Source organism: Oncorhynchus nerka, linkage group LG22 (assembly GCF_034236695.1).
Source record: "Oncorhynchus nerka isolate Pitt River linkage group LG22, Oner_Uvic_2.0, whole genome shotgun sequence".
Classification (NCBI taxonomy): domain Eukaryota; kingdom Metazoa; phylum Chordata; class Actinopteri; order Salmoniformes; family Salmonidae; genus Oncorhynchus; species Oncorhynchus nerka.
The window spans coordinates 81,620,381-81,644,956 of record NC_088417.1 but is presented as its reverse complement, the minus strand read 5'-3'; the positions used below and the strand labels follow the sequence as shown (position 1 = coordinate 81,644,956).

The window sequence follows — 24,576 nt, the reverse complement described above, 5'->3', positions numbered from 1 at the left end:
GTTACTAACATTAGCTACCTCATTCAGGGCACGTGGCAACCCGTCATTCAGGGCATTGAGCCCCACCTGTTTAGATAAAAATATATATATATAATAATTATATATAGAGTATATATATATGTTTTGTTGTTGTTGCCTGTTTTGCAGGTTATTTTGACATTAATCAGTTTGCAAACATTGTAAAAATAATAACAACTGAGTTAATAAAGCTGCATACAAACATGGTCTCTTTTTTGCTTTCTTGAGTAAGGCAGCTCCAAATTGCAGGTGTTTCAGCTTAGCTCAGTGCTTTCTGTGGCAGCCACTGGAAAATACGGCCCATAGGGGTTGATAATGTTCTCTAGTTGCGCTGTGATTGGCTCAGTTTTCTGGACACTACATCACCACAAAATCTATGGGGAGAGCTTGAAAATTCTAGCCCCTTAGGTGTTGCCATAGAGTTATATTAGAAGTGCCCATCCAATAAGGCTCAAGGTCATTGGCCACAGATAAAATTAAGTCTAATCACATTATATCTACCATAGCTTTGATTGGACTGATCATGTCAACATCTTAGCTAGCAAGCTAGACAAGCAGTCATCATCATGAATCACGTCGACAATCTACTGGCAAATCCTTTTCAAACCTTGTCATATGTCATATGGTGCTCTTTGGCCATTGGACATATATACATTACACAACAAGTTCAACAAATTCAACAATGGGTGGTTTGGTAGGAATCAGTGGCTAACTGCAAGTGTTGCAAAGCAATAACTAACCTTCTATTCAGTGGAGTGGGTGTGTGGTCCAAGTCTGGGTTTAAGGGTCTCTTTTCCAAGCTTAAAAGGATAAACATTCAACACCATGGGCCAGAAAAGGTTGAATACATTGGCCATGATGTCAATCTGCCACGTTCAAAACAACTGGAAACTTGGAACTGGAAAATCTCTGACTTCAGTGAGTTCAAGACAACTGGGCACTCTGAAAATAACAAGCTCCAACTGGGAAAATACGCTTTGAACAGTCATCCTTCTTGGGCCTCTTTCTAGAGCTCCGACCTGAAGATCACTGACGTCATGATACTGTTCTGACATGGTGGTGCACATGTAGCCTATAGCCTGTTTTGGAGAAATGTAATAATTGAATATTTTAAGAGCTTTCATTGCTCATATGCCCCCTTTATTGATCCTGCGGTTCTGACTTGGTGTACAAGGAGAATACTATAAGAACAGCCCATGTTCTGAATTCTGTCACTGTACATTCTAAAAGTGCTGACAAATAGTTACCTTGACTACGTTCGTCCTATCTTGCTCATTAATGTCTTAATCAAAATTATGGATTTCCTCTTATCTGCTCATTGAAATTACAGATTGCCTCTTATCTGCTCATTGAAATTACGGATTGCCTCTTATCTGCTCGTCTTCCCTTTATGCCATAGTTTGTACATCTCAATTGTCAGTAGAAACCACATTTGTTTAGGCAAGTCAGCCATATCAGTTATGGGTTTTTTAAAGGCAGTAAATGAGGCTGAATGAACTGTTTTGCTGCCAGACAAGGCTCCGCTGATAGACAGGTGGAGCAGTGGTAAGGATTCACTCCATGGTGTTGAAAGAAAGCTTTGTTGCTAGGGCAGCATTATGTAGGCCCTAACAGTTTGTGGGAACCGTTTGTCACCGTTAAAGTGCAATCCATGTATTATTTAGTGCTGTGTTGTGTAGTGGCTTTGCTGGCATGCATCCCAAAATATTTTTTGAGTTTGCCTCACCAACATGTACATGCTAAAATCGCCACTGTACATCACTATCATCACGATACCCTCCCCAATGAGCCCTCCCTCTCAGTTATGTCTGACATCAGCAACGGAAAGCGAGAGGCATCTGGTGTTGTGCCATTGAAAACGCATACTCAAAATTCTATACATATTTACATGAAATTGTGTTAGGTCTACTACTAATTTATTTTGATACGGGACGTGATAGCCTGCTTTTCACATTGACTACTATGGAGATTTTATTTATTAGCTGTTATCTAGACAATAGCTGACTACTGCAAATGAGTTATTATTACTGTCAATAATCATATATAGTCTATATGAGTTGGAGATAATCCCAGATTGCCTAGCTAAATAAGACAGTGGAATACCTTTCAACCCACATATTTAACCCCTTATTGTGTGTGTTTGTGTGTGTGGATATATACAGTTGAGTGAGCGAGAGAGGGCGCGCGCGCTTGTACCTGCCTTCGTGTGTAGCCTACCTGCGTGCTTCCTTGCATCCTTTATCAATCATAGACTGTAAATACAAGCCATATCATCAAGATTGACTGTGTATTGCACCATGTGGCGTGTGTTGCTTTAAAGGGGGCGTTTGGACGCATATTCACAATCGGCCAGAGTGTAAACTGAAGAGAGGCTCATTTGAAGCAAATAGCTGTCTTTGTGCAATTGAATCAACAGCAACAGTGGGGCGCAATGGGAGGTAAGATGTTTCAATAATTTCGTTTTTCTATTTTAATAGGAGGGACAAATCAACATAGGCTTGAATGCCTCGGCAGTTTTCGAATGATACTGTTATTTTCTTATTCCAGAGGCCGAGACGCGCCATAAATTGCTGCGCAATGTGAAGAAAGAGGTGGGTGCCTATCTATTTGCAATGTTTATAACAACTAATTATTAGAACTAACCTTGGTCATGGATCGCTGGCAGCAGTTCTGTTTTATTGGGATTGCCAAAATGAGATTGTAAAATAGGGAGGTCTAATCGAATTGATATGTTTCAATAAAATGTTGCCTAATTGTGAGAATGTAGCCTAATATGTTTTTTTGGATCGTTATTTAATTATAAACGGTGCGTTCATGCATTCAGTGACGACTTGGATTGAAATACTTGGATTATAGCCTATGCAGAGAAATCATAATCATAATTTGGTCTCAGTAGGTAGCCTAGGCAATAACGCCAAGATCAGTGTAACGGTTAGTTAAGGTATGGATCGGTTATCTGCATGTGAATACGTGTGTATGTCACAGTGCAGAGCCAATGAGCATCATCATTTCTATGATTATTGATAACTGCTTTTACTGAGATGTCTTTCATGTTAATGCTCGTGCTGTAATGGAGGGCAATTCAGTTCACTGGGCGCTAATATCTCAGATAGCCTAGTGCCCCTCTCTCTTTTATATAAAACACAACACCAAATCAATTGATAAGATTGTCTTGCTTCATCAATTGTTTAGAAAGTTCAAGTGTAACTGACAGCAACATTACATCTTATTCAAACCTGTTCATTTTCACCCCCAGGAAGAATATGACACTTTTTAAAAACATTTTTGACATGGAGCACTTAGATATATGGTCATTTTCATAAATTCTTAGGATGTTGCTGTTGTTCCATGATGTTCCAGTTTATTATTTGGCGACTCCTCACCGTTATCTGACCCCACCACCTCTGCAAGAGACCCCCATCTGTTAGCTACAGCCATATCATACTTCTTCAAAGGAAAATTGGCTTATGGTATAGTTTGGGCTGCAGATTTGGGGAACATGAAAGGGAGAGAGGAGACGACCTCCCTGTCTGGCTCCTTTTCTGTGTAGCTGCATGCTGGTGTGTCCTCTGTCCATTTAAGAGTTGCACTTTGTTGTTTTAGGGGGGGAAAAGTACATCATTAGCAGCAGACTATATAGTGTACTCATTTGTATGGATAGCACTGACCAGTGGTGTAGTGTAGGGTAAACGCAAGTAAACACAGTTTACTCAGATTTAGCAGAACAATGCATGGAAAGTACCCAGCTTTTGCGGACAAATGCATGGAAAGTATAGGAAAGCTGACTTTTTCCCCCACAACCAGCTTTCAAAGTTTACACACATTTTTTTATCACTAAATCACTGGCACTGTTCATCATTGTGATATTTTTAGAAGAGGAAAATAACGGTTTGGACAACAGACCAAGTGATTGGCTATTCACTTCCATTGTTTGTAATTATGAGAGCTTGATCTTTGACAGAGCTGAATAAATAAATGGGTGACTTTCATTGGTGATACATATTAGAATGTTATATATAGATAACTTACTACACACACACACATACACAGCATGCATCATCACGCACGCACACACACGCTCACACAGGCACATGCAAGACAAAATACCCTTATTCTGACAAGTTATTCATGGCAGCAATTCTTATTGTGAGTCTTGTGAAGGCAATCATTGGCTCTGGTGCCTGCTGGGGGGTAAACAGGATGTTTTATTCAGTAGTGTGTGGGTTGGAGTCTTCCACGTTTAGCTTCACCATGCCTGTGGAGGCCTCATCACACTGGGGACATGACTGGCACCAGGTCGTGCAGCAAGGAAGAGGGTCTTAGTCGGTGATACTAAATATACTGTATCTCAAACTCTGACAGGTTTTCCCAGTTTTTCGAGTAGATTTGATTGGATTTCTATCTCACAATGTTCACAATTTCTCTGTACTGTATAATTCCAGAATCGGGGAATTGGTCACAATATATTTTACTAGTGCACGTTTTTTTACACTGGTCAAGCTCTGTCTTGTCTGAAGTGATACATATCTGCATGCTCACTTGCATTCCCTCGCCACCCTCCCTCTGCCTACCTGTGATGATCTATTGTTGCGTAATCACTCCCCAACCTTCTACACTTTGATTTTCTTTCTGTTTCCTCATGTCAGAACCTGTCTCTTCATCTGCCTGTTAAATTAAAGCCAACGTCACCTTTATCTCGCTCTTTTCTTCCCAGGTGAAACAGATCATGGAAGAGGCAGTTACCCGGAAGTTTGTGCATGCAGACAGCAGCCATATAATATCCTTCTGTGGTGAGTGTGTTCATGAAGTAGTGTATTACTTATTTAATCAGTGTTGCAGATTTTACAGTTTGTCAAGGCCAATTTGTTTGTGAACAGAAGTACTGACAGTTCGTATTGCTCATTGGAGTTTTGACTTGCCTATATCTTTTTGGCTGGTTTGCTATCCCCCAGTTAAAGTTTATGCAGATAGATTAGAGATGGATTCATTAAACTGATCTACAAGCCCACTGACGGACTTCAGTGCCATATGTCAGTGCTGCAGTCATTTGATGGGAGGGAGGGTGCCGTGGTTGATGGGCAGGCCTAGCTGCATAGCTGCTTTGGGTGGGCCTAAGTGTTGATTCCATGACTGCTTAGCTTATGTGTAACAAATGCACAAGTGCTTGGTTTATCATCTTGGACCAAACACCATTACGATTGTAATGAGAGCAAGAGAGGAGTGGATAGAAGCAAGAGGTTGTAGTAAGTAAGAAACTCACATGTTTCGTGAGATGAGTAACTTTATCTCCAAAGAGCACCTTTCTTTCTCTTCTCAAAGACCCATGCAGTGCTGCTATTCTCTATAAACTGAAGAATCACTGTTGGTTTGAACTAGTCCTTTGTAAACCTCCACCCCATCCCTCTGGTGTCACAGCCTCACATTTCACACTTGTGATATGACACATAGGATTATTGTTCCATTAACAGCTCAGTAGTAAGATTCTGGAGTCAAAAGCAGGGGGATTATTATTTGGTCCCCCAAGTTTTATAAGCAAAAATTGTATTTCTTTTTTTATTTATGTTTTTTTTCTAAAAAATGTTTTATTTTTGGACATGTCAGCTTCAAGTGATTTTACTTTTGTAAATCTGTTCCATAGTATTCCCACGCATAATAGAGAGATGATGTATATGTGATCATATACAAATGTAAGCAATGTTTGAAATGATTATGTTAAGTCAAATATTATATTTTGTTTGGGCTTCTATAAATTACTTGTAATTATGTTCCGGCCCCCTGACCATCCGCTCAAGACAAAAACGGCCCGCGGCTGAATCAAGTTGGTGATTCCTGCCATAGACATACAGTTAATTTCACATACAAAATCTTAACTGATTGTATGGTCAGACATTTACTCATGACTACATTGACATTTACAGAGCAAAGTTACATCAGGCATCATCCTGTGGAGTTGAAATGTCAAGCCATGTCAAGTCCTGCCACCTCCTACTACCCCAATCTGTGTACGGTCACATTCTCAACCAACACAGCTTGATTTTAGGCTGTCTCTTATTCTTTACTATGGCTGTGGCCAGTGCCTGCCTAAAATCAAGCTGTGTTGGTTGAGAATGTGACCGTACGCAGATTGGGGTAGTAGGAGGTGGCAGGGCTTGACAGGGCTCGACATTTCCACTCCCACAGGATGATGCCTGATGTCACTTTGCTCTGCAAATGTAGGTCTATCTGTGTTAAATTGAACTGTCAGCAGACACTATTTGTAAAGAGTCAGCAGGTAGAGCAGGTCAAGCCACCTTTTGTCGCCACCCCAACAGCGGGAATTCGTTACACTATTCAAAGGTGTTGATACTACACCTCCACACATCCATGGATACCCTACACTCTTTGAAAAAAGGGTTCCAAAAGGGTTCTTGGGGAAGGATAAGGTTCTACCAACAACCGTTTGATCAGAATAACTATTTTTGTAAGACAAGGGTTCTTTGTAAGACAAAGGGTTCTACCTGGAAGAACCGTTAACATCTTAAGAACCATTTTTGGGAAGAAAGGGTTCTTTGATAACTCTTTGTAAGGCAAGAAGGATTCTTTGGAAGGCAAGAAGGGTTTATAAATAGAAACATATATAATATTTCCCAGTTTGACTCTAATATCTGTGTTTTTGCATGTACATTGATTGGTTGATACATTTTATGCTACACAAAGATAAATAACATACATCTAAACTAATTCAATCTGTTGGATTTATTGCTCCTGTTACTGAGATATTTGTTCCAGTTTAGATGATTGAGGTAGTCTCAGTATTCTTCCCTACCCTGGCAGTCATTTTGGATGCAGGTTGCGAGTGATTAACAATTCCACTTGCTGGATATCCTAACTCTGTCTGGATTCCAATAGGAATTACAAATAACTTTGCAAACCAGCATAATGTGACTTGCAGGCCGGATGTGGAAACTCCTAACACCACTATTTTAGGGTATAGCTAGGCCCTCAAATAAAGGCTTGGTGCATATGTATTGTCATAATAAGGCTAGTAGAACCCTCCATAGACGGTTCTAGGAAGAACCTTTAGATTATAAAATGGTTCTTGGTAGAACCCTTCATAGAGGGTTCTAGGCAGAACCATATACAGGGGGTCCTTTGAAGGATCCTACATAGAAGGTTCTAGATTAAAAACCCTCTGCAAATGGTTCTACCCTGCACCAAAAAGGGTTCCTCTATGGGGACAAACCAAATAATCCTGTATGGTTCTAATTGGCACCTTTTTTTTATAAGAGTGTAGCAACAGTAAACAGCATTTGTCGGTTTTCAGTCTATTTCTGGTCCTGTTGAGAGCCACCTGCGCCTGCCCTCCAACCCATCCCTGCCTCTCTGCAGTAGCACTCAAAATGTCCAAGGGTTTCTCACTTAATTTTCACCGGGTGTGTCGTGGAGGATCGTTACAAAATATAATACTTACAAGAACTTGTGAATTCAATATAGGCTTTTAATACAAACATATCAGAAGCCTAGATGGTCCGCGGAACACACACTTTTCCAGAGCACTGGCTCTGTTTTTATACACATACAACATATGAGTAGATCCCACATGCAAATGAAGTTACTTCCCTCAGTCCATCTGCCACCATTATATCCCAATCTGTGCATCCTGCTTGTTCACGCACAATAACGCCCATATCTGCTTTCAGTTAAGTTATAATGGTGACAGGACCTCTTCATGTCCCAAAAATAATACATGCCCATCTTATCCTATGGGCCCCTTAAGTTCAGCTTGGTGTGGTCTTTGGTATGTCTGTCCTTATTAGGACTAGTAGACTATGTGTCTCTTCTCTTCATGTCCTAAAAATATATGCCCTATGTCTATAGTCCATCAGTTGGTCATTTGGCTGACCCCCTCCTTTGTGTGTCCCTCTGACCTTAGTATGTCCAGCTGTCCTATGCTCTCATGGCCTTACTTTGGTTTCCTGTCCTATACAATAGACAATGCATTTTACCAGAATGGCAAATGCACTCTAAGTGTATCTTTCTCTTGTGGTACAGTATTATGTTTCTCCCTATATGTACATCTTGCTCCCACAGGTGCTCCTGAAAAATATCAAACTTTGCTAGGGAAATCCATAAACAGTATGTGGTTTACTTGTTGTTTACAGGGTATGCAATCATAGCTTAGTGAATATCGCTTTGGGGAAAACCAAACTGTGTTTACTGTTTGTGTCTGTATATTCTGTACTATGTGTGTCAACAGCTGTAGTGGAGGCATGTGTGCTCCATGGGCTGAAGAGGCGAGCAGCGGGCCTCCTGTGCAGTAATAAGGTAGCAGCACTCTTCATGAAGGTGGGGAAGAGCTTCACCCCGGTGGAGGAACTGTGTCAAAAGGTCCAAGAACTAGAGCAGCTCATCGAGACCAAGTAAGACAATGATCTTGGATAGTAATTCCCATCACCCCCCCCCCTCCACACACACAGAGATGTCAAAAGTATACCACATTTGTATCACACTCTCCTCTCCTCTCATCCAGCAGACAGGCTCAACTAAATAATGTCAGTGTTCCGAAACAACCCAGGGTGACCAACCTCCCCCCCCAGGGCTTGAGGAACCTGTGGATCCGCACTGCTCTCATGGAGAAGCTTCTGGACAAGATTGTCATGTACCTAGTGGAGAACAGCAGGTTAATCAACTGATCAGCTTCTGGCTGATATTGTGTTTGATCTTACCAATCCCAACAGTTGCTGTTCAATGTATAGCCTACTACTCATATCCCTTTCACACTAAGTCATTTTTCTACTAACTATACCATACCACCAACTATTGCCGGAATCAAAGCCAAAACTTTTATTTCCCGCCTAACAACCGAGTAATTATTTCGGTAAAGTTCTGCCTACGGCTCAGTATGAAACGTAGCCGTAATGCTGGGCAGGCATTGGCACGCACTACTCTCTTAAACTCTTTATGGTTGCTAGGCAGCGGCAGTAAACCATCCTCCTGCCAGTTCTACAATTTGGCTAGGGAAATGTTAGCTAAGTTGAGGTGAGTGCTTGCTTATGATCATCTAGTCTAGTTGGCTAATTATTTAGAACATTTTGCCAGCATGTTATGTAATATATTATTTTGCTCTTCACTCGCAGACGCTTAGTAGCCTAGGCCTACTCCTGACTAAAACCCTGTGTCTTCAAATCAAATCAAATCAAATTTATTTATATAGCCCTTCGTACATCAGCTGATATCTCAAAGTGCTGTACAGAAACCCAGCCTAAAACCCCAAACAGCAAGCAATGCAGGTGTAGAAGCACGGTGGCTAGGAAAAACTCCCTAGAAAGGCCAAAACCTAGGAAGAAACCTAGAGAGGAACCAGGCCTCTTCTGGCTGTGCCGGGTGGAGATTATAACAGAACATGGCCAAGATGTTCAAATGTTCATAAATGACCAGCATGGTCAAATAATAATAAAGCAGAACAGTTGAAACTGGAGCAGCAGCACGGCCAGGTAGACTGGGGACAGCAAGGAGTCATCATGTCAGGTAGTCCTGGGGCATGGTCCTAGGGCTCAGGTCCTCTGAGAGAGAGAAAGAAAGAGAGAAAGAGAGAATTAGAGAAAGCACACTTAAATTCACACAGGACACCGAATAGGACAGGAGAAGTACTCCAGATATAACAAACTGACCCTAGCCCCCCGACACATAAACTACTGCAGCATGAATACTGGAGGCTGAGACAGGAGGGGTCAGGAGACACTGTGGCCCCATCCGAGGACACCCCCGGACAGGGTCAAACAGGAAGGATATAACCCCACCCACTTTGCCAAAGCACAGCCCCCACACCACTAGTGGGATATCTTCAACCACCAACTTACCATCCTGAGACAAGGCTGAGTATAGCCCACAAAGATCTCCGCCATGGCACAACCCAAGGGGGGGCGCCAACCCAGACAGGATGACCACATCAGTGAATCAACCCACTCAGGAGGCGCACCCCTTCCAGGGACGGCATGAGAGAGCCCCAGTAAGCCAGTGACTCAGCCCCTGTAATAGGGTTAGAGGCAGAGAATCCCAGTGGAAAGAGGGGAACCGGCCAGGCAGAGACAGCAAGGGCGGTTCGTTGCTCCAGAGCCTTTCCGTTCACCTTCCCACTGCTGGGCCAGACTACACTCAATCATATGACCCACTGAAGAGATGAGTCTTCAGTAAAGACTTAAAGGTTGAGACCGAGTTTGCGTCTCTGACATGGGTAGGCAGACCGTTCCATAAAAATTGAGCTCTATAGGAGAAAGCCCTGCTTCCAGCTGTTTGCTTAGAAATTCTAGGGACAATTAGGAGGCCTGCGTCTTGTGACCGTAGCGTACGTGTAGGTATGTACGGCAGGACCAAATCAGAGAGATAGGTAGGAGCAAGCCCATGTAATGTCTTCACTGACTTGTCTCAATCAATGTGATTTTGTTTAATTGAATCTCTATCTGTATGGACTATTTGGTTCATTGGTTTCAGGCAAATGGAGGTGGTATAGCTCATCTGTTGATTTGGTTACCTACAATATCGCTGATCAGAAACATTTAGCAATAATAGGCTATCACTTTTTTTATATGACAGCTGTTCCACACATTCCCGTGACACAAGTTGTGTGGGAACAATATTATTTGTATTTTACTCTGTTTTTATTCTATCATATTCTTACTACAAAATATATGGGTGTGGACTGTGATCGGGGTAGGTGTGTCTTGACTGTTTCATGAACAAAATAGATCTCATTTGGAGGTAACATAATTAAACTCAAAATATGTAATTCTATTGTTTTGAAAATGACTTTTATTAGTGTTATGTTTCGTAGGACTTGCCTTAACAAATGAATAATAGATGTATTTTTGATTGTGTATATTCAATGGATTTATTCAAATAAACGCCCGCTCACATCTGCACATTACTATTACCACTTGTCACTGACCTGCCGGAATGCGCACAGGAGGTATAAAAGGCATGTGTAGGCAAGAATGTGGGAGATTTCACATGCCTTGTTTGTAAGGGGGTCATATAAACATTGTCATTTATTTTGTCAAAATACTGTAAATCTTATGCAAAAACAGTATTACAGTCACTTTTCAGAGTCTTGCACCATTTTTAGTAAACATGATTTTCTGTCTTCCAGTACTTTCTATGACAGGGAGGCCATTCTAATGGATGCTGTGGATGGACCAATCCTTGCCTCTCTGTTAGGTATTAATGGACCTCTTCTTATAGCTTCTATTGCCAGGATGTGGCCAGACAGATCGGATAAGATAAGAAATAGCACATTGAATGGCACATTACAGTGACTGTGACTCCCTCTAAGATAACCTATAGATACAACATGACACAGTTGAAGTCGGAAGTTTACATACACCTTAGCCAAATACATTTAAACTCTGTGTTTCACAATTCCTGACATTTAATCCTAGTAAAAAATTCCCTGTCTTAGGTCAGTTAGGATCACCACTTTATTTTAAGAATGTGAAATGTCAGAATTATAGTAGATAGAATTCTTTATTTAAGATTTTTTTCTATCATAACATTCCCAGTGGGTCAGAAGTTTACATACACTCAATTAGTATTTGGTAGCATTGCCTTTAAGTTGTTTAACTTGGGTCAAACGTTTCGGGTAGCCTTCCATAAGCTTCCCACAATAAGTTGGGTGAATTTCGGGCCATTCCTCCTGACAGAGCTGGTGTAACTGAGTCAGGTTTGTAGGACTCCTTGCTCACACACGCTTGTTCAGTTCTGCCCACACATTTTCTATAGGATTGAGCTCAGGGCTTTGTGATGGACACTCCAATACCTTGACTTTGTTGTCCTTAAGCCATTTTGCCACAACTTTGGAAGTATGCTTGGGGTCATTGTCCATTTGGAATACCCATTTGCGACCAAGTTTTAACTTCCTGACTGATGTCTTGAGATGTTGCTTCAATATATCCACATAATTTTCGTTTCCTCATGAAAGGAAAGATCATCAGTCCCTCCTGCAGCAAAACAACATGATGCTGCCACCCCTGTGCTTCACGGTTGCGATGGTGTTCTTCGGCTTGCAAGCCTCCCCCTTTTTTTATGGTGGTTTTAGAGCAGTGGCTTCTTCCTTGCTGAGCGGCCTTTCAGGTTATGTCGATATAGGACTCGTTTTTACTGTGGATATAGATTTTGTACCTGTTTCCTCCAGCATCCTCACAAGGTCCTTTGCTGTTGTTCTGGGATTGATTTGCACTTTTTCAACTGAAGTACGTTCATCTCTAGGAGACAGAACGTGTCTCCTTCCTGAGCTGTATGACAGCTGCGTGGTGCCATGGTGTTTATACTTGCGTACTATTGTTTGTACAGATGAACGTGGTTCTTTCAAGCGTTTGGAAATTGCTCCCAAGGATGAACACAGACTTGTGTAGGTCTACAATATTTTTTCTGAGGTCTTGGCTGATTTCTTTTGATTTTCCCATAATGTCAAGCAAAGAGGCACTGAGTTTGAAGGTAGGCCTTGAAATACATCCACAGGTAGACCTCCAATTGACTCAAATTATGCCAATTAGCCTACCAGAAGCTTCTAAAGCAATGACATAATTTTCTGGAATTTTCCAAGATGTTTAAAGGCACAGTCAACTTAGTGTGTGTAAACTTCTGACTCACTGGAATTGTGATACAGTGAATTATAAGTGAAATAATATGTCTGTAAGCAATTGTTGGAAAAATTACTTGTGTCATGCACAAAGTAGATGTCCTAACCGACTTGCCAAAACTATTGTTTGTTAACAAGAAAAACGACTTTTAATGACTCCAACATAAGTGTATTTAAACTTCCGACTTCAACCGTAGGAGACTAGTGCTTAACAGTGGATATTACCTTATTTCAGATAAGGACATAGCTCTGTGGTTTAGAAGATAAATATACTGGTTACTAACTCCAAATTGACTTTATACTCACACTTATAACAGACAAGTGCATTTACCTCTTCCTGTGAGCGTAACAATGACATTGCTGGTACCTAGTTATTTCACTCTGTATGATGATGGTTTAGTACAGTTCTTTAGGGGCTAGAAATAGTGATTTCACTTTTCCACGCCCAAACTGTTGTGGATCTCAGTGTTTTGTTGCTTTTACTCTTGCAGTCGGCCCCTGTGCTCTGGAGTACACTAAGGTGAAGACAGCCGACCACTTCTGGACAGACCCATCTGCTGATGAGCTAGTCCAGAGACACCGCATCCACAGTGGCCACTGTCGCCAGGACTCCCCCTCCAGGCGACCTGCCCTGGTCAGTGTGTGGATGATGTGTTTGTAAATGAATGATGTGTGTGAAGTATATGATGTATAAAAAATGGTCAAATGGTATTTTCTATTAGATCCAGAAGAGGCAGTCCAGTGGCAGTATGGAGGACCGGCCCATCCTGTGGGCTAGGGACTATGTTGAGTCCCTCCATCAGAACAACAGGGCTACACTGCTGTTTGGCAAGAACAACGTCCTGGTGCAGCCGGTGTGTGTATGTGTGTGCATGTGTGTGATTTAAAGGATCTGACATAACTTTTTATCACTATTTAAACAGCAGGGAATGCTTTGTAACAAATATATTGTCTTGGTCAACAGAGGGATGACATGGAGGCTATTCCAGGGTACCTGTCTCTCCACCAGACTGCAGATCTCATGACCCTGAAATGGACGCCCAACCAGCTCATGAATGGCACTGTGGCAGATGATACTGAAAAAAGGTAATGTAATATCAAATCACAGTAATAGAAACATATTCTGACACTCATATTTATCCACTGAGCATGCCAAATTATATATGATTTGTTCACACATTTATTTTCCTACAGTGTTTACTGGGACTTTGCCATGACTATTCGCCTGGCGGAGATTGTTTATCTGCACTGCCATCAGCAAGGTACAGGAACCTCTCTTAATTATGTAGTCCTATAGCTTTGTATACATTTGTTTGTTTGTGTGTTATTGACCTTGTGATCATGTTTTTTCCCAGTGGACAGTGGTGGGACAGTGGTTCTGGTGAGTCAGGATGGGATCCAGAGGCCTCCATTGCGGTTCCCCCGGGGAGGACACCTGCTCCAGTTCCTGACCTGCCTGGAGACGGGCCTGCTGCCACACGGACAACTGGATCCCCCGCTCTGGTCCCAGAGGGGAAAGGTCTGCATTATTCCCATCTCAATTCATGTTTACTGTAGCCATTATGTCCACATCCACTAAATTAAGCCTGATGGTATGATTTAGCTAGTTGTTTCTAAAACATTAAAACAGGGTCATCTATAGCATAATGTATGTTGTTTGGCTGAGGATAACTCTGATCTCTGTGTTAGTACACTGCTGCCAGAGGAATACTTTTACACTGACATTGATCTTATCCACCAATTTAGCCTCCAAGTAGAAAATAACATTGACCTGCCAAAGCAAAGGGAACACGGTCTGAAGGTTTTTTATATGATTTGTGATGATGAAAGTGGTAGTGATAGCAGAGCTGGGAATATAATTCACAGGCTGCAATAGAAGATAGCTTTGTAAGGGTTGTGGTATATTACCAGCAGGGCAGTGAAAGAATATAAAACCTAGGAATTTAAGTGTGAGTGGGGTCTTAATACATCCTCTGGATAACATGAAGGACATTTGCGAGACCAAGGACAAGGATATTGACTTGAGACTGGCCTTCTCAGGCTGGATCATTAATTGTATATAGCCTAGTCGTGCTTCACAATTAAACAATAGGGATCTGAGTTTTAGAGTAAGATCAAATAAAACTTTAATCACTCTCGCAAATCATCATCATAACATCCCTTTGTCTTATACTGAGTGCAGTACATCCCTTTGTCTTATACTGAGTGCAGTACATTCCTTTGTCTTATACTGAGTGCAGTACATTCCTTTGTCTTATACTGAGTGCAGTACATCCCTTTGTCTTATACTGTGTGCAGTACATCCCTTTGTCTTATGCTGAGTGCAGTACATTCCTTTGTCTTATACTGAGTGCAGTACATTCCTTTGTCTTATACTGAGTGCAGTACATTCCTTTGTCTTATACTGAGTGCAGTACATTCCTTTGTCTTATACTGAGTGCAGTACATTCCTTTGTCTTATACTGGGTGCAGTACATTCCTTTGTCTTATACTGAGTGCAGTACATTCCTTTGTATTATACTGAGTGCAGTACATTCCTTTGTCTTATACTGAGTGCTTACATTCCTTTGTCTTATACTGAGTGCTTACATTCCTTTGTCTTATACTGAGTGCAGTACATTCCTTTGTATTATACTGAGTGCAGTACATTCCTTTGTCTTATACTGAGTGCTTACATTCCTTTGTCTTATACTGGGTGCAGTACATTCCTTTGTCTTATACTGAGTGCAGTACATTCCTTTGCATACAGGGAAAGGTTTTCCCTAAATTGCGGAAGAGGAGTCCGCAGGGCTCTGTGGAGTCTGTGTCGGATAAAGAAGAGGACGAGGCCACTGACTATGTCTTTCGGATCCTTCTTCCTGGTACTCCGTCAGACTTTGGTATGTCACTTGTGATCTTCTTATTCTGTATCGATTTTCTGTTCAAATATGTTCAGAATAAACGTTTTCATTCATTGTTTTTGCTCGCTCTCATTGTTTTGTTGACCATTGTCCCATGTGCCTTCCCTCAGCCCCTCTCTGTCCAGCCCATCTGTCTCGGCCTGTATCTGTAGTCCTGTGAATCTGCGAACACCCTCCATTAGTTACCCTGGATTTAAGACCATACATGGATATCAAGTTGTCTTTGTCACACCTCCATCTTCTGTATTGGTTTGTCAATGTTTCCATGGTTATTATGAAAGAAAGTCACCCAAATCCTCTATCAGTTCTAGAAGATCTTGTAGCTGTTGCTAATGACAATAACAATAACGACGATGTTCATGCTGATGATAACATTGAGCCTGTTGTTTGCTGTCCAGTGGCTCCAGAGCTGATGGACCAGGCGTTGAACATGTGGCACCCCACACCCAGGAAGTCCTCCTGTTTCTCCTGCGCTCTCAACGGATCCCGTGTTGGCTCACTACCCAATGGCTGCAACCAGGACAGGGCTCCCCTGAAACTCCTCTGTGACACCATGAAGTACCAGATCATTTCCCGTGCTTTCTATGGTTGTGAGTACATGCATCATAAATTCATTTAGGAAAGACTGATTCAAATGCTATAATCTTCATGCAGTGGCATACTGCAGCTTCACAAGGGAGAGGGGGGGGGGGTGTCTTGCGGGAATGTTTTGTACGCCAGTGTCTTCATGTTATGGTTGGATTGATAACCATGCACGTTTCTTCACTTCTTCATTGAAGGGCTTGCCTACTGCCGTCACCTGTCCACTGTTCGTATCCACCTCTCTGCCCTGGTCAACCCCACCATCGTCGACCCTAACGTGCCTCATGATGCCCAGAAAGGACTCACTGTGGATGTCTGGAGCAGCTTCCTCCAGGACCGCTCTGTAAGATCTACTGTACCATCTGCTCATCATTCTCAACACACTGTACACACAACCACAACATGCAGTGATTGTGTATGTTCTTCAAGGCTTAGATAACTGATCACAGTGTGAATGTAACTGCTTCATCAACATCCCACTGAGGCGTACAGAATCACACAGCTGCTGATGACAGTACTGTATTGAGTCTGTATATAATCACAGTCACAATCTTTTCTCCTGCAGGCATATGATGAGCATGAGCTTCTGCGTCTGGTGTACTATGGTGGTGTGGCTCCTACAATACGCAAGGAGGTCTGGCCATTCCTGCTGGGACACTACCACTTCGATATGACCCAGAAATGTAGGATGGAGGTGGGTATTGTTATATTGTAATGTGGTAAAATTATGGAACTCAGGAATCAAAGTAGGAAGGATGGTCAAATGTACACACTAGTGACCCTGTGTGTTTATAATCTGTGTATAGGTGGATGAGCAGGTGCGGGCCTGCTATGAGCAAACTATGAAAGAGTGGCTGGGCTGTGAGGCCATCGTAAAGCAGAAAGAGGGGGAGAAGCATGCTGAAGCCATAGCCAAGTGCAACTCTGTGGCCAGTGTGGACAGACCAGGACCAGTGCAGAGAGACTCCACCATCAGCACTGATGTAAGTGGGCCATACCAGTCCCATTTGATGAGTGCAACACATGACAGAATTTGTGACTCATACTCATATGGTTAACACACTTACATATGTCTCTCCCCATGCTGTTCTGGTCTCTTCCTGGTTGGCATTTGTCTCATCCTCCTACGCCAGTCCTCACAGAGCATTGGTTCAGACAAACAGATTGCCCACTCACAGAGTGACTCCAGAAGTAGCACACAGGTATAGTATGTTTATACTGAAGGATTTTAATAGAATATCTTGATTAGAGTTCGACCAATTATGATTTTTCAACGCCGATACCGATAACGATTATTGGAGGACCAAAAAAGCCGATACCGATTAATCGACCAATTAAAAAATATATATATATATTTGTAATAATGACAATTACAACAATACTGAATGAACACTTATTTTAACTTAATATAATACATCAATAAAAATCAATTTAGCCTCAAATAAATAATGAAACATGTTCAATTTGGTTTAAATAATGCAAAAACAAAGTGTTGTAGAAGTAAAAGTGCAATATGTGTCATGTAAAAAAGCTAACGTTTGAGTTCCTTGCTCAGAACATGAGAACATATGAAAGTTGGTGGTTTAACATGAGACTTCAATATTCCAAGGTAAGAGGTTTTAGGTTGTAGTTAATATAGTATTTATAGGACTATTTCTCTCTATACCATTTGTATTGCATATACCTTTGACTATCGGATGTTCTTATAGGCACTTTAGTTTTGCCAGTGTAACAGTATAGCTTCCGTCCCTCTCCTCGCCCCTATCTGGGCTCGAACCAGGAACACATCGACAACAGCCACACTCAAAGCAGCGTTACCCATCGCTCCACAAAAGCTGGGGCCCTTGCAGAGCAAGGGGAATAACTGCTCCAAGTCTCAGAGCGAGTGACGTTTGAAACGCTATTAGCGCACACCCAGCTAACTAACTAGCCATTTCACATCGGTTACACCAGTCATTAGGCTGATAGGCTTGAAGTCATAAACAGCGCTGTGCTTGCAAAGAGCTACTCACAAAACGCACGAAAGTGCTGTTTGAATGAATGAATGCTTACGAGCCTGCTGCTGCCTAAAATCGCTCAGTCAGACTGCTCTATCAAATCATAGACTTAATTATAACATAATAACACACAGGAATATAAGCCTTTGGTCATTAATATGGTCAAATCCGGAAACTACCATTTCGAAAACAAAACGTTTATTATTTCAGTGAAATACGGAATCGTTCGGTGTTTTATCTAACGGGTGGCATCCCTAAGTCTAAATATTCTTATACCATTGCACAACCTTCAATGTTATGTCATAATTCTGGCAAATTAGTTCGCAATGAGCCAGGCTGCCCAAACTGTTGCATATACCCTAACTCTGCGTGCAATGGACGCAAGAGAAATGACACAATTTCACCTGGTTAATATTGCCTGCTAACCTGGATTTCATTTAGCTAAATATGCAGGTTTAAAAATATATACTTCTGTGTACTGATTTTAATAAAGGCATTAGTGTTTATGGTTAGGTACAGTCGTCCAACGATTGTGCTTTTTTTTTCAAATGCGCTTTTGTTAAATCATCCCCCAGCGTTCCATCGATTATATGCAACGCAGGACACGCTAGATAAACGAGTAATTTCATCAACCATGTGTAGTTATAACTAGTGATTATGATTGATTGTTTTTTATAAGATAAGTTTAATGCTAGCTAGCAAATTACATTGGCTTCTACTACATTCGCATAACAGGCAGGCTCCTCATGGAGTGCAATGAGGGGTAGGTGGTTAGAGCGTTGGACTAGTTAACTGTAAGGTTGCAAGATTGAATCCCCCGAGCTGACAAGGTGAAAATCTGTTGTTCTGCCCCTGAACAAGGCAGTTAACCCACCGTTCCTAGGCCGTCATTGAAAATAAGAATGTGTTCTTAACTGACTTGCCTAGTTAAATAAGGGTATACATTTTTTTTTTTTAAAACACCTGCAAAATTGGCGCCCAAAAATACAGATTTCCGATTGTTATGAAAACTTAAAATCGGCCCTAATTAATCTGCCATTCCGATTAATCGGTCAACCTCTAATCTTGATAATACTTGGTATTCACTCTCCTATGGTCTGCTGTTGCAGGTATTTTGGTTTGTCGAGGAAGTGGAACTGATTGAATCTGAGACGAAGCGAGAGAAAAGCAAAGAGCGGTCCAAAACCCCACTGAAAGACCTCCGAGATGTAGCCATCCCAAATGGCACCTCAGACTCTGGGGACCCATCCTTCTACAGCTTGTCTGTTGACTCAGGTCTTCCAGAACAGCCTCAAAGCACAAACAACAGCAACAGTCCTGTATCTGACTCACCAGTCAGACCAGCAGCCACTCAGCCATCACCAGAGCCATCAGCGGTCCAAGGAGCTGCATCTAGCCTAGTGGCCAAGGCTGAGCCACCCCTAATAGAGAATCCTTTCACTGTCTTGGGAACTGAAGTTGGATCTGAAGACCTAAAGCTGCCGATAACAGTTGACGACAAGGCTGCATCAGCCGGAGAGTTCAAGGCCCCAGAGCGTGAAGTGGTTGAAAGCTCTAGATTGGTAGAAATCGTGAAAACCTCAGAGAAAGTTGAAGAGGGTTCTGACAAAAAATATGCAAAGTCCTTAGGAAATGTTGAAATCGAAGAAAACAACGTTATAGCAGATGGGTTGTCTGAAGTTTCCACCACAGAAGACACAAAGCTCTTTGTGAGAGCAGTGTTTGCAACTGAGAATACTGATATTCTCAAACTAGAAATGGAGGTTTCTAATATATATATTCCAGCTCCGCCACTAGGCGAGGCCACATTTACTAAAACACAAGAGAACAAAGCCCCAGCGACAGAGCCCTTCTGTTCCAGAGAGCCATCTGTAACAGAAGGAAACAAAGATTCAACAATGATAAGGGAGGCTGGTATTGCTGAAAAAGAGGACACAACTTCTTCTGAAATGGAAGAAATCACAGAATCTGAATTTCAAAAAATGCAAACCCCTCAAACCAGCAAGGCTTGTGTTTGTGAGAAAGACATGGATAGTACTAAAGAAAAGGTTGCAGATGTATTTGTAACCAAACCATTAGACTCTGTGGAGGCCAATTTCCCTGAGAATTACAATAACAAAGCTTTAGAAATGACAGCTGCCATAGATTCAGAGAAACATGCACCTGCATTGCCAGTACTGAATCCAACCCTGCCTGAGGCCAGGGCCAGTGTTACAGTGACATCCCACTCTAGGCGATCTCCTGATACACTAGATTCTGATGACTCGCCCTCCGCCTTAGAGATGGAGGATATTCCCACGGCCTGGGCTAGACCTTTGTCTGGCCTGATGGCTACCCCACCTGCCCCCTTGGCCCTGGGGAGAGTTGGTTCAGGGGAGCCTGTCCTGGAAGCACCCTCCAACACCAGTCCTGATGGAACAGAGCCAGCCCTGTCTGAGGAGGAGCCTGAGATGGAAAGTCTCTACACTCAGTCTGACTCTGTGGTTGAGACAGAGGAACTCAAACCTGATTTCTCACCAGTGGCATTGTCCCCAGCAGGGACTACCTATTCTGTAAGTACTCCAAATGAGTTACCTACTGTATGTGTACTGTAATGAATGTCACAGCTTTTGAGGTTAATTGGCTAAGGGTTGGTTTAACATACAGTACCCAACTGGCTACAGAGCTGACACAATGCTGGTATGAATGACGAAACAATAGCCATTTGAAGTTGATCAAATTTAACTAATCTTAGTCCCTTTTGTCACTCTGTGCAGCAAGAGCAGCTGGATTTGTACTTGCTCAACCTGCATCGCATTGATAAGGACGTGAGGCGCTGTGACAGATCCTACTGGTACTTCACTCCTGCTAACCTGGAGAAACTACGCAACATAATGTGCAGTTATGTATGGCAGCATCTGGAGATTGGCTATGTCCAGGGCATGTGTGATCTGCTGGCTCCTTTACTGGTCATTCTGGATGACGGTCAGTCTGCATTAACAATAGCTCTCTTATACTGCATAATATTACTGCATCATTTGCAGACATGAGTAAGATAACATGAATCATTTGCTGTTTATTTGTGTCTGTGTGTTACTCAGAGGTCATAGCGTTCAGCTGCTTCTCTGAGTTGATGAAAAGGATGAATCACAACTTCCCCCATGGAGGAGCCATGGACTCACACTTTGCCAACATGCGCTCCCTCATCCAGGTACCATAAACACGTATGCTCACACACACGCACGTATATACACAGTCACACATGCACATTATTATACGTACAGTGATATTACTCTGTAGTACCAGATAGGCACTCTCATCATCTTTTCTGCTAGATCCTTGATGCAGAGCTCTTTGAAGTGATGCAGATGAATGGAGACTACACTCACTTCTACTTCTGCTACCGCTGGTTCCTGCTAGACTTCAAACGAGGTGCTGACATCTGCACGGGCATGTGTTACATCGCACACACTATGAAAGGGCCATGCTGGTGATGTTTAAACCTAAATGAATCTTGTTCAAGTTATACAATATGAAGGACCGATACAGATTTTTAGCTAGTTTTTTCTGACATTTTATTTCTGTGACATGACTGTTCTGCAGGCAGGTCATATCACAGTCTTCTTTGGTGTATAACCTGCTGTGCCATTCTTCCCTTCAGAGATGGTGTATGATGATGTGTTCTCCGTGTGGGAGACCATCTGGGCGGCCACGTATACCTCCTCCACTCATTTTGTCCTCTTCATCGCTCTGGCACTGGTGGAGATGTACCGAGACATCATCCTGGAGAACAACATGGACTTCACTGACATCATCAAGTTCTTCAACGGTGAGGCTAAACGATGACTTTAGATGTTGTTATGGAATGTAATATTTGACAATTCAGTTATTTAATTTCATTGCCACTTTCTTTTTGCTTGCTGAATGTATGTTTTGAATGTAGCAACTGCTTTTATTGTGCGTGCTAACAACATCAAAAAGCACAACTCCATAGGCTGCACTCATATGTAAATCAACACAACCAATTAGGTTCTTGTAACACAGTGTGTTTGATTTGATTTCCCTCTTCAGAAATGGCCGAGCATCACAACGTCCCGCAGGTCCTAACGATGGCTCGAGACTTGGTCCTCAAAGTGCAGACTCTCATAGAAAACAAGTAATCCACCATGTGTCTGTTCCTTTCCCTTTCACTCAGTGTGCAACATTTTGACAATATGTTCACTTGTATTTGTATGAAAGCTATAAAAAAACAATTATTCAGTATTTCAAAATCATGCTTCTAAATAATTATTTATATTCCTGAAATCATCAGGTGACCCATACTGAAAATATACTCACACTACAATAATTGCACAACACAATATTTCTGTGTCTCTAAAAGCACTTTCCTATGTTCAGGTAATTAACATTATAATCAATACGTTTGAATAAATTGAATTGTTCACTTAGTGAATGTACCCTTTTAAAAACAAAAACTCTTTTGCATATTGCTTCAGGATGTTTTTGTATGTGTTTTGCCTTAAATTTAGCTATTTTGTGCAGGGATATTCTCAATATGATTACCAAATGAGATATTGTTTGTACATTGCCATCATGCACTTCCCATCAGTTAGAACCATTCACAGAGTAGAGGTGCAGCCTTCCAACATGGTAGCCAGTATTTTTGTATTAGTGCTTAAATCGGTCTCTTCATTATATATTCACATGGCTAAATGTCTGTGTGTATTGCTGTGGTACTGTAATGTTAACTGTAAAAGTATTTGTAACACAAAGGCTAATGTTCAAAAGTATCTGTGAGCATAACAATGGAGCTAAATGGTTTCATATCAGATATGTACACACGTCAGCTACTGTACATGTGATCAGATATGTACACACGTCAGCTACTGTACATGTGATCAGATATGTACACATGTCAGCTACTGTACATGTGATCAGATATGTACACATGTCAGCTACGGTATATGTGATCAGATATGTACACACGTCAGCTAATGTACATGCGATCAGATATGTACACATGTCAGCTACTGTACATGTGATCAGATATGTACACACGTCAGCTACTGTGCATGTGATCAGATATGTACACACGCCAGCTACTGTGCATGTGATCAGATATGTACACACATCAGCTACTGTACATGTGATCAGATATGTACACACATCAGCTACTGTACATGTGATCAGATATGTACACACGCCAGCTACTGTACACGTGATCAGATATGTACACACATCAGCTAATGTACATGTGATCAGATATGTACACATGTCAGCTACTGTACATGTGATCAGATATGTACACACATCAGCTACTGTACATGTGATCAGATATGTACACACGTCAGCTACTGTACATGTGATCAGATATGTACACACGTCAGCTACTGTACATGTTATCAGACATGTACACATGTCAGCTACTGTACATGTGATCAGATATGTACACACGTCAGCTACTGTACATCTGATCAGATATGTACACACGTCAGCTACTGTACATGTGATCAGATATGTACACACATCAGCTACTGTACATGTGATCAGATATGTACACACGTCAGCTACTGTACATGTGATCAGATATGTACACACATCAGCTACTGTACATGTGATCAGATATGTACACACGTCAGCTACTGTACATGTGATCAGATATGTACACACATCAACTACTGTACATGTGATCAGATATGTACACATGTCAGCTACTGTACATGTGATCAGATATGTACACACATCAGCTACTGTACATGTGATCAGATATGTACACACGTCAGCTACTGTACATGTGATTTGTCGCTTGACAATAAAAATAAATAAACCGTCAAACATATATGAGCAAAGGAGAAAAATACAAATATTTTTTATATGTATTCTTGAACTGTTTATTGTTGTTATTACTTTGCTGTGTATTAAACAATCCGTATATTTTGGATTCAGCATTGTGTCAACTTTGGTTTAATTTTTTGCACTTTACTCAGTGTTGTCTTTGGTAAAGCCACGTTTGCCTGTAGTCAAAGTGTGCTGTAGGGTCGTCACTAGTTATCACGGCCATAAAGTCATAATTATGTCTAAACCCTGCCCATTTCTATCATTTCTCTTCTTAAAATCTGATTTCAAACCTTGTGCGCCTATTTTGACAATGTGACTGTGTTATCTAATGGAAACCGTGCTGGTGTTGACAAAGATACACTACAGGATCAAAAGTACGTGGCACCTGCTCGTCGAACATCTCATTCCAAAATCATGGGCATTAAGTTGGTCTGCCCTTTGCTGTCATAACAGCCTCCACTCTTCTGGGAAGGCTTTTCACTAGATGTTAGAACATTGCTGCTTTGACTTGCTTCTACTCGGCCACAAGAGCATTAGTGAGGTCGGACACTGGTGTTGGGTGATTAGCCCTGTCCCGCAGTCGGCGTTCCAATTCATCCCAAAGGTGTTTGATGGGGTTGAGATCAGGGCTATGTGCAGACCAGACTAG

General features: G+C 41.7%; 1 protein-coding gene across 1 annotated transcript; it reads left to right on the top strand.

The window, feature by feature from the left end:
- Positions 1 to 2,271: 2,271 nt before the first annotated feature.
- On the top strand, positions 2,272 to 24,035 carry LOC115105849 (small G protein signaling modulator 1-like). The gene is made up of 23 exons (XM_065007464.1): positions 2,272 to 2,456; positions 2,566 to 2,609; positions 4,733 to 4,808; positions 8,255 to 8,417; positions 8,528 to 8,677; positions 11,144 to 11,211; positions 13,123 to 13,265; positions 13,354 to 13,491; positions 13,596 to 13,717; positions 13,826 to 13,893; positions 13,987 to 14,150; positions 15,381 to 15,510; positions 15,930 to 16,121; positions 16,311 to 16,456; positions 16,679 to 16,807; positions 16,920 to 17,096; positions 17,247 to 17,315; positions 19,220 to 20,662; positions 20,867 to 21,074; positions 21,191 to 21,300; positions 21,425 to 21,521; positions 21,751 to 21,918; positions 22,161 to 24,035. The coding sequence occupies exons 1-23, from the start codon at positions 2,450 to 2,452 to the stop codon at positions 22,247 to 22,249; spliced, it is 4,101 nt and encodes a 1,366-aa protein (XP_064863536.1). The 5' UTR covers positions 2,272 to 2,449; the 3' UTR covers positions 22,250 to 24,035.
- The last annotated feature ends 541 nt before the right edge of the window (positions 24,036 to 24,576 follow it).

Bases quoted from the DNA above. Each gene is read 5' to 3' on its own strand.
- LOC115105849 (XM_065007464.1), top strand. The intron at 13,266-13,353 runs GTCAGTGTGTGG...ATTTTCTATTAG, and splicing joins CCTCCAGGCGACCTGCCCTG to ATCCAGAAGAGGCAGTCCAG. The intron at 17,316-19,219 runs GTATAGTATGTT...CTGCTGTTGCAG, and splicing joins ACTCCAGAAGTAGCACACAG to GTATTTTGGTTTGTCGAGGA.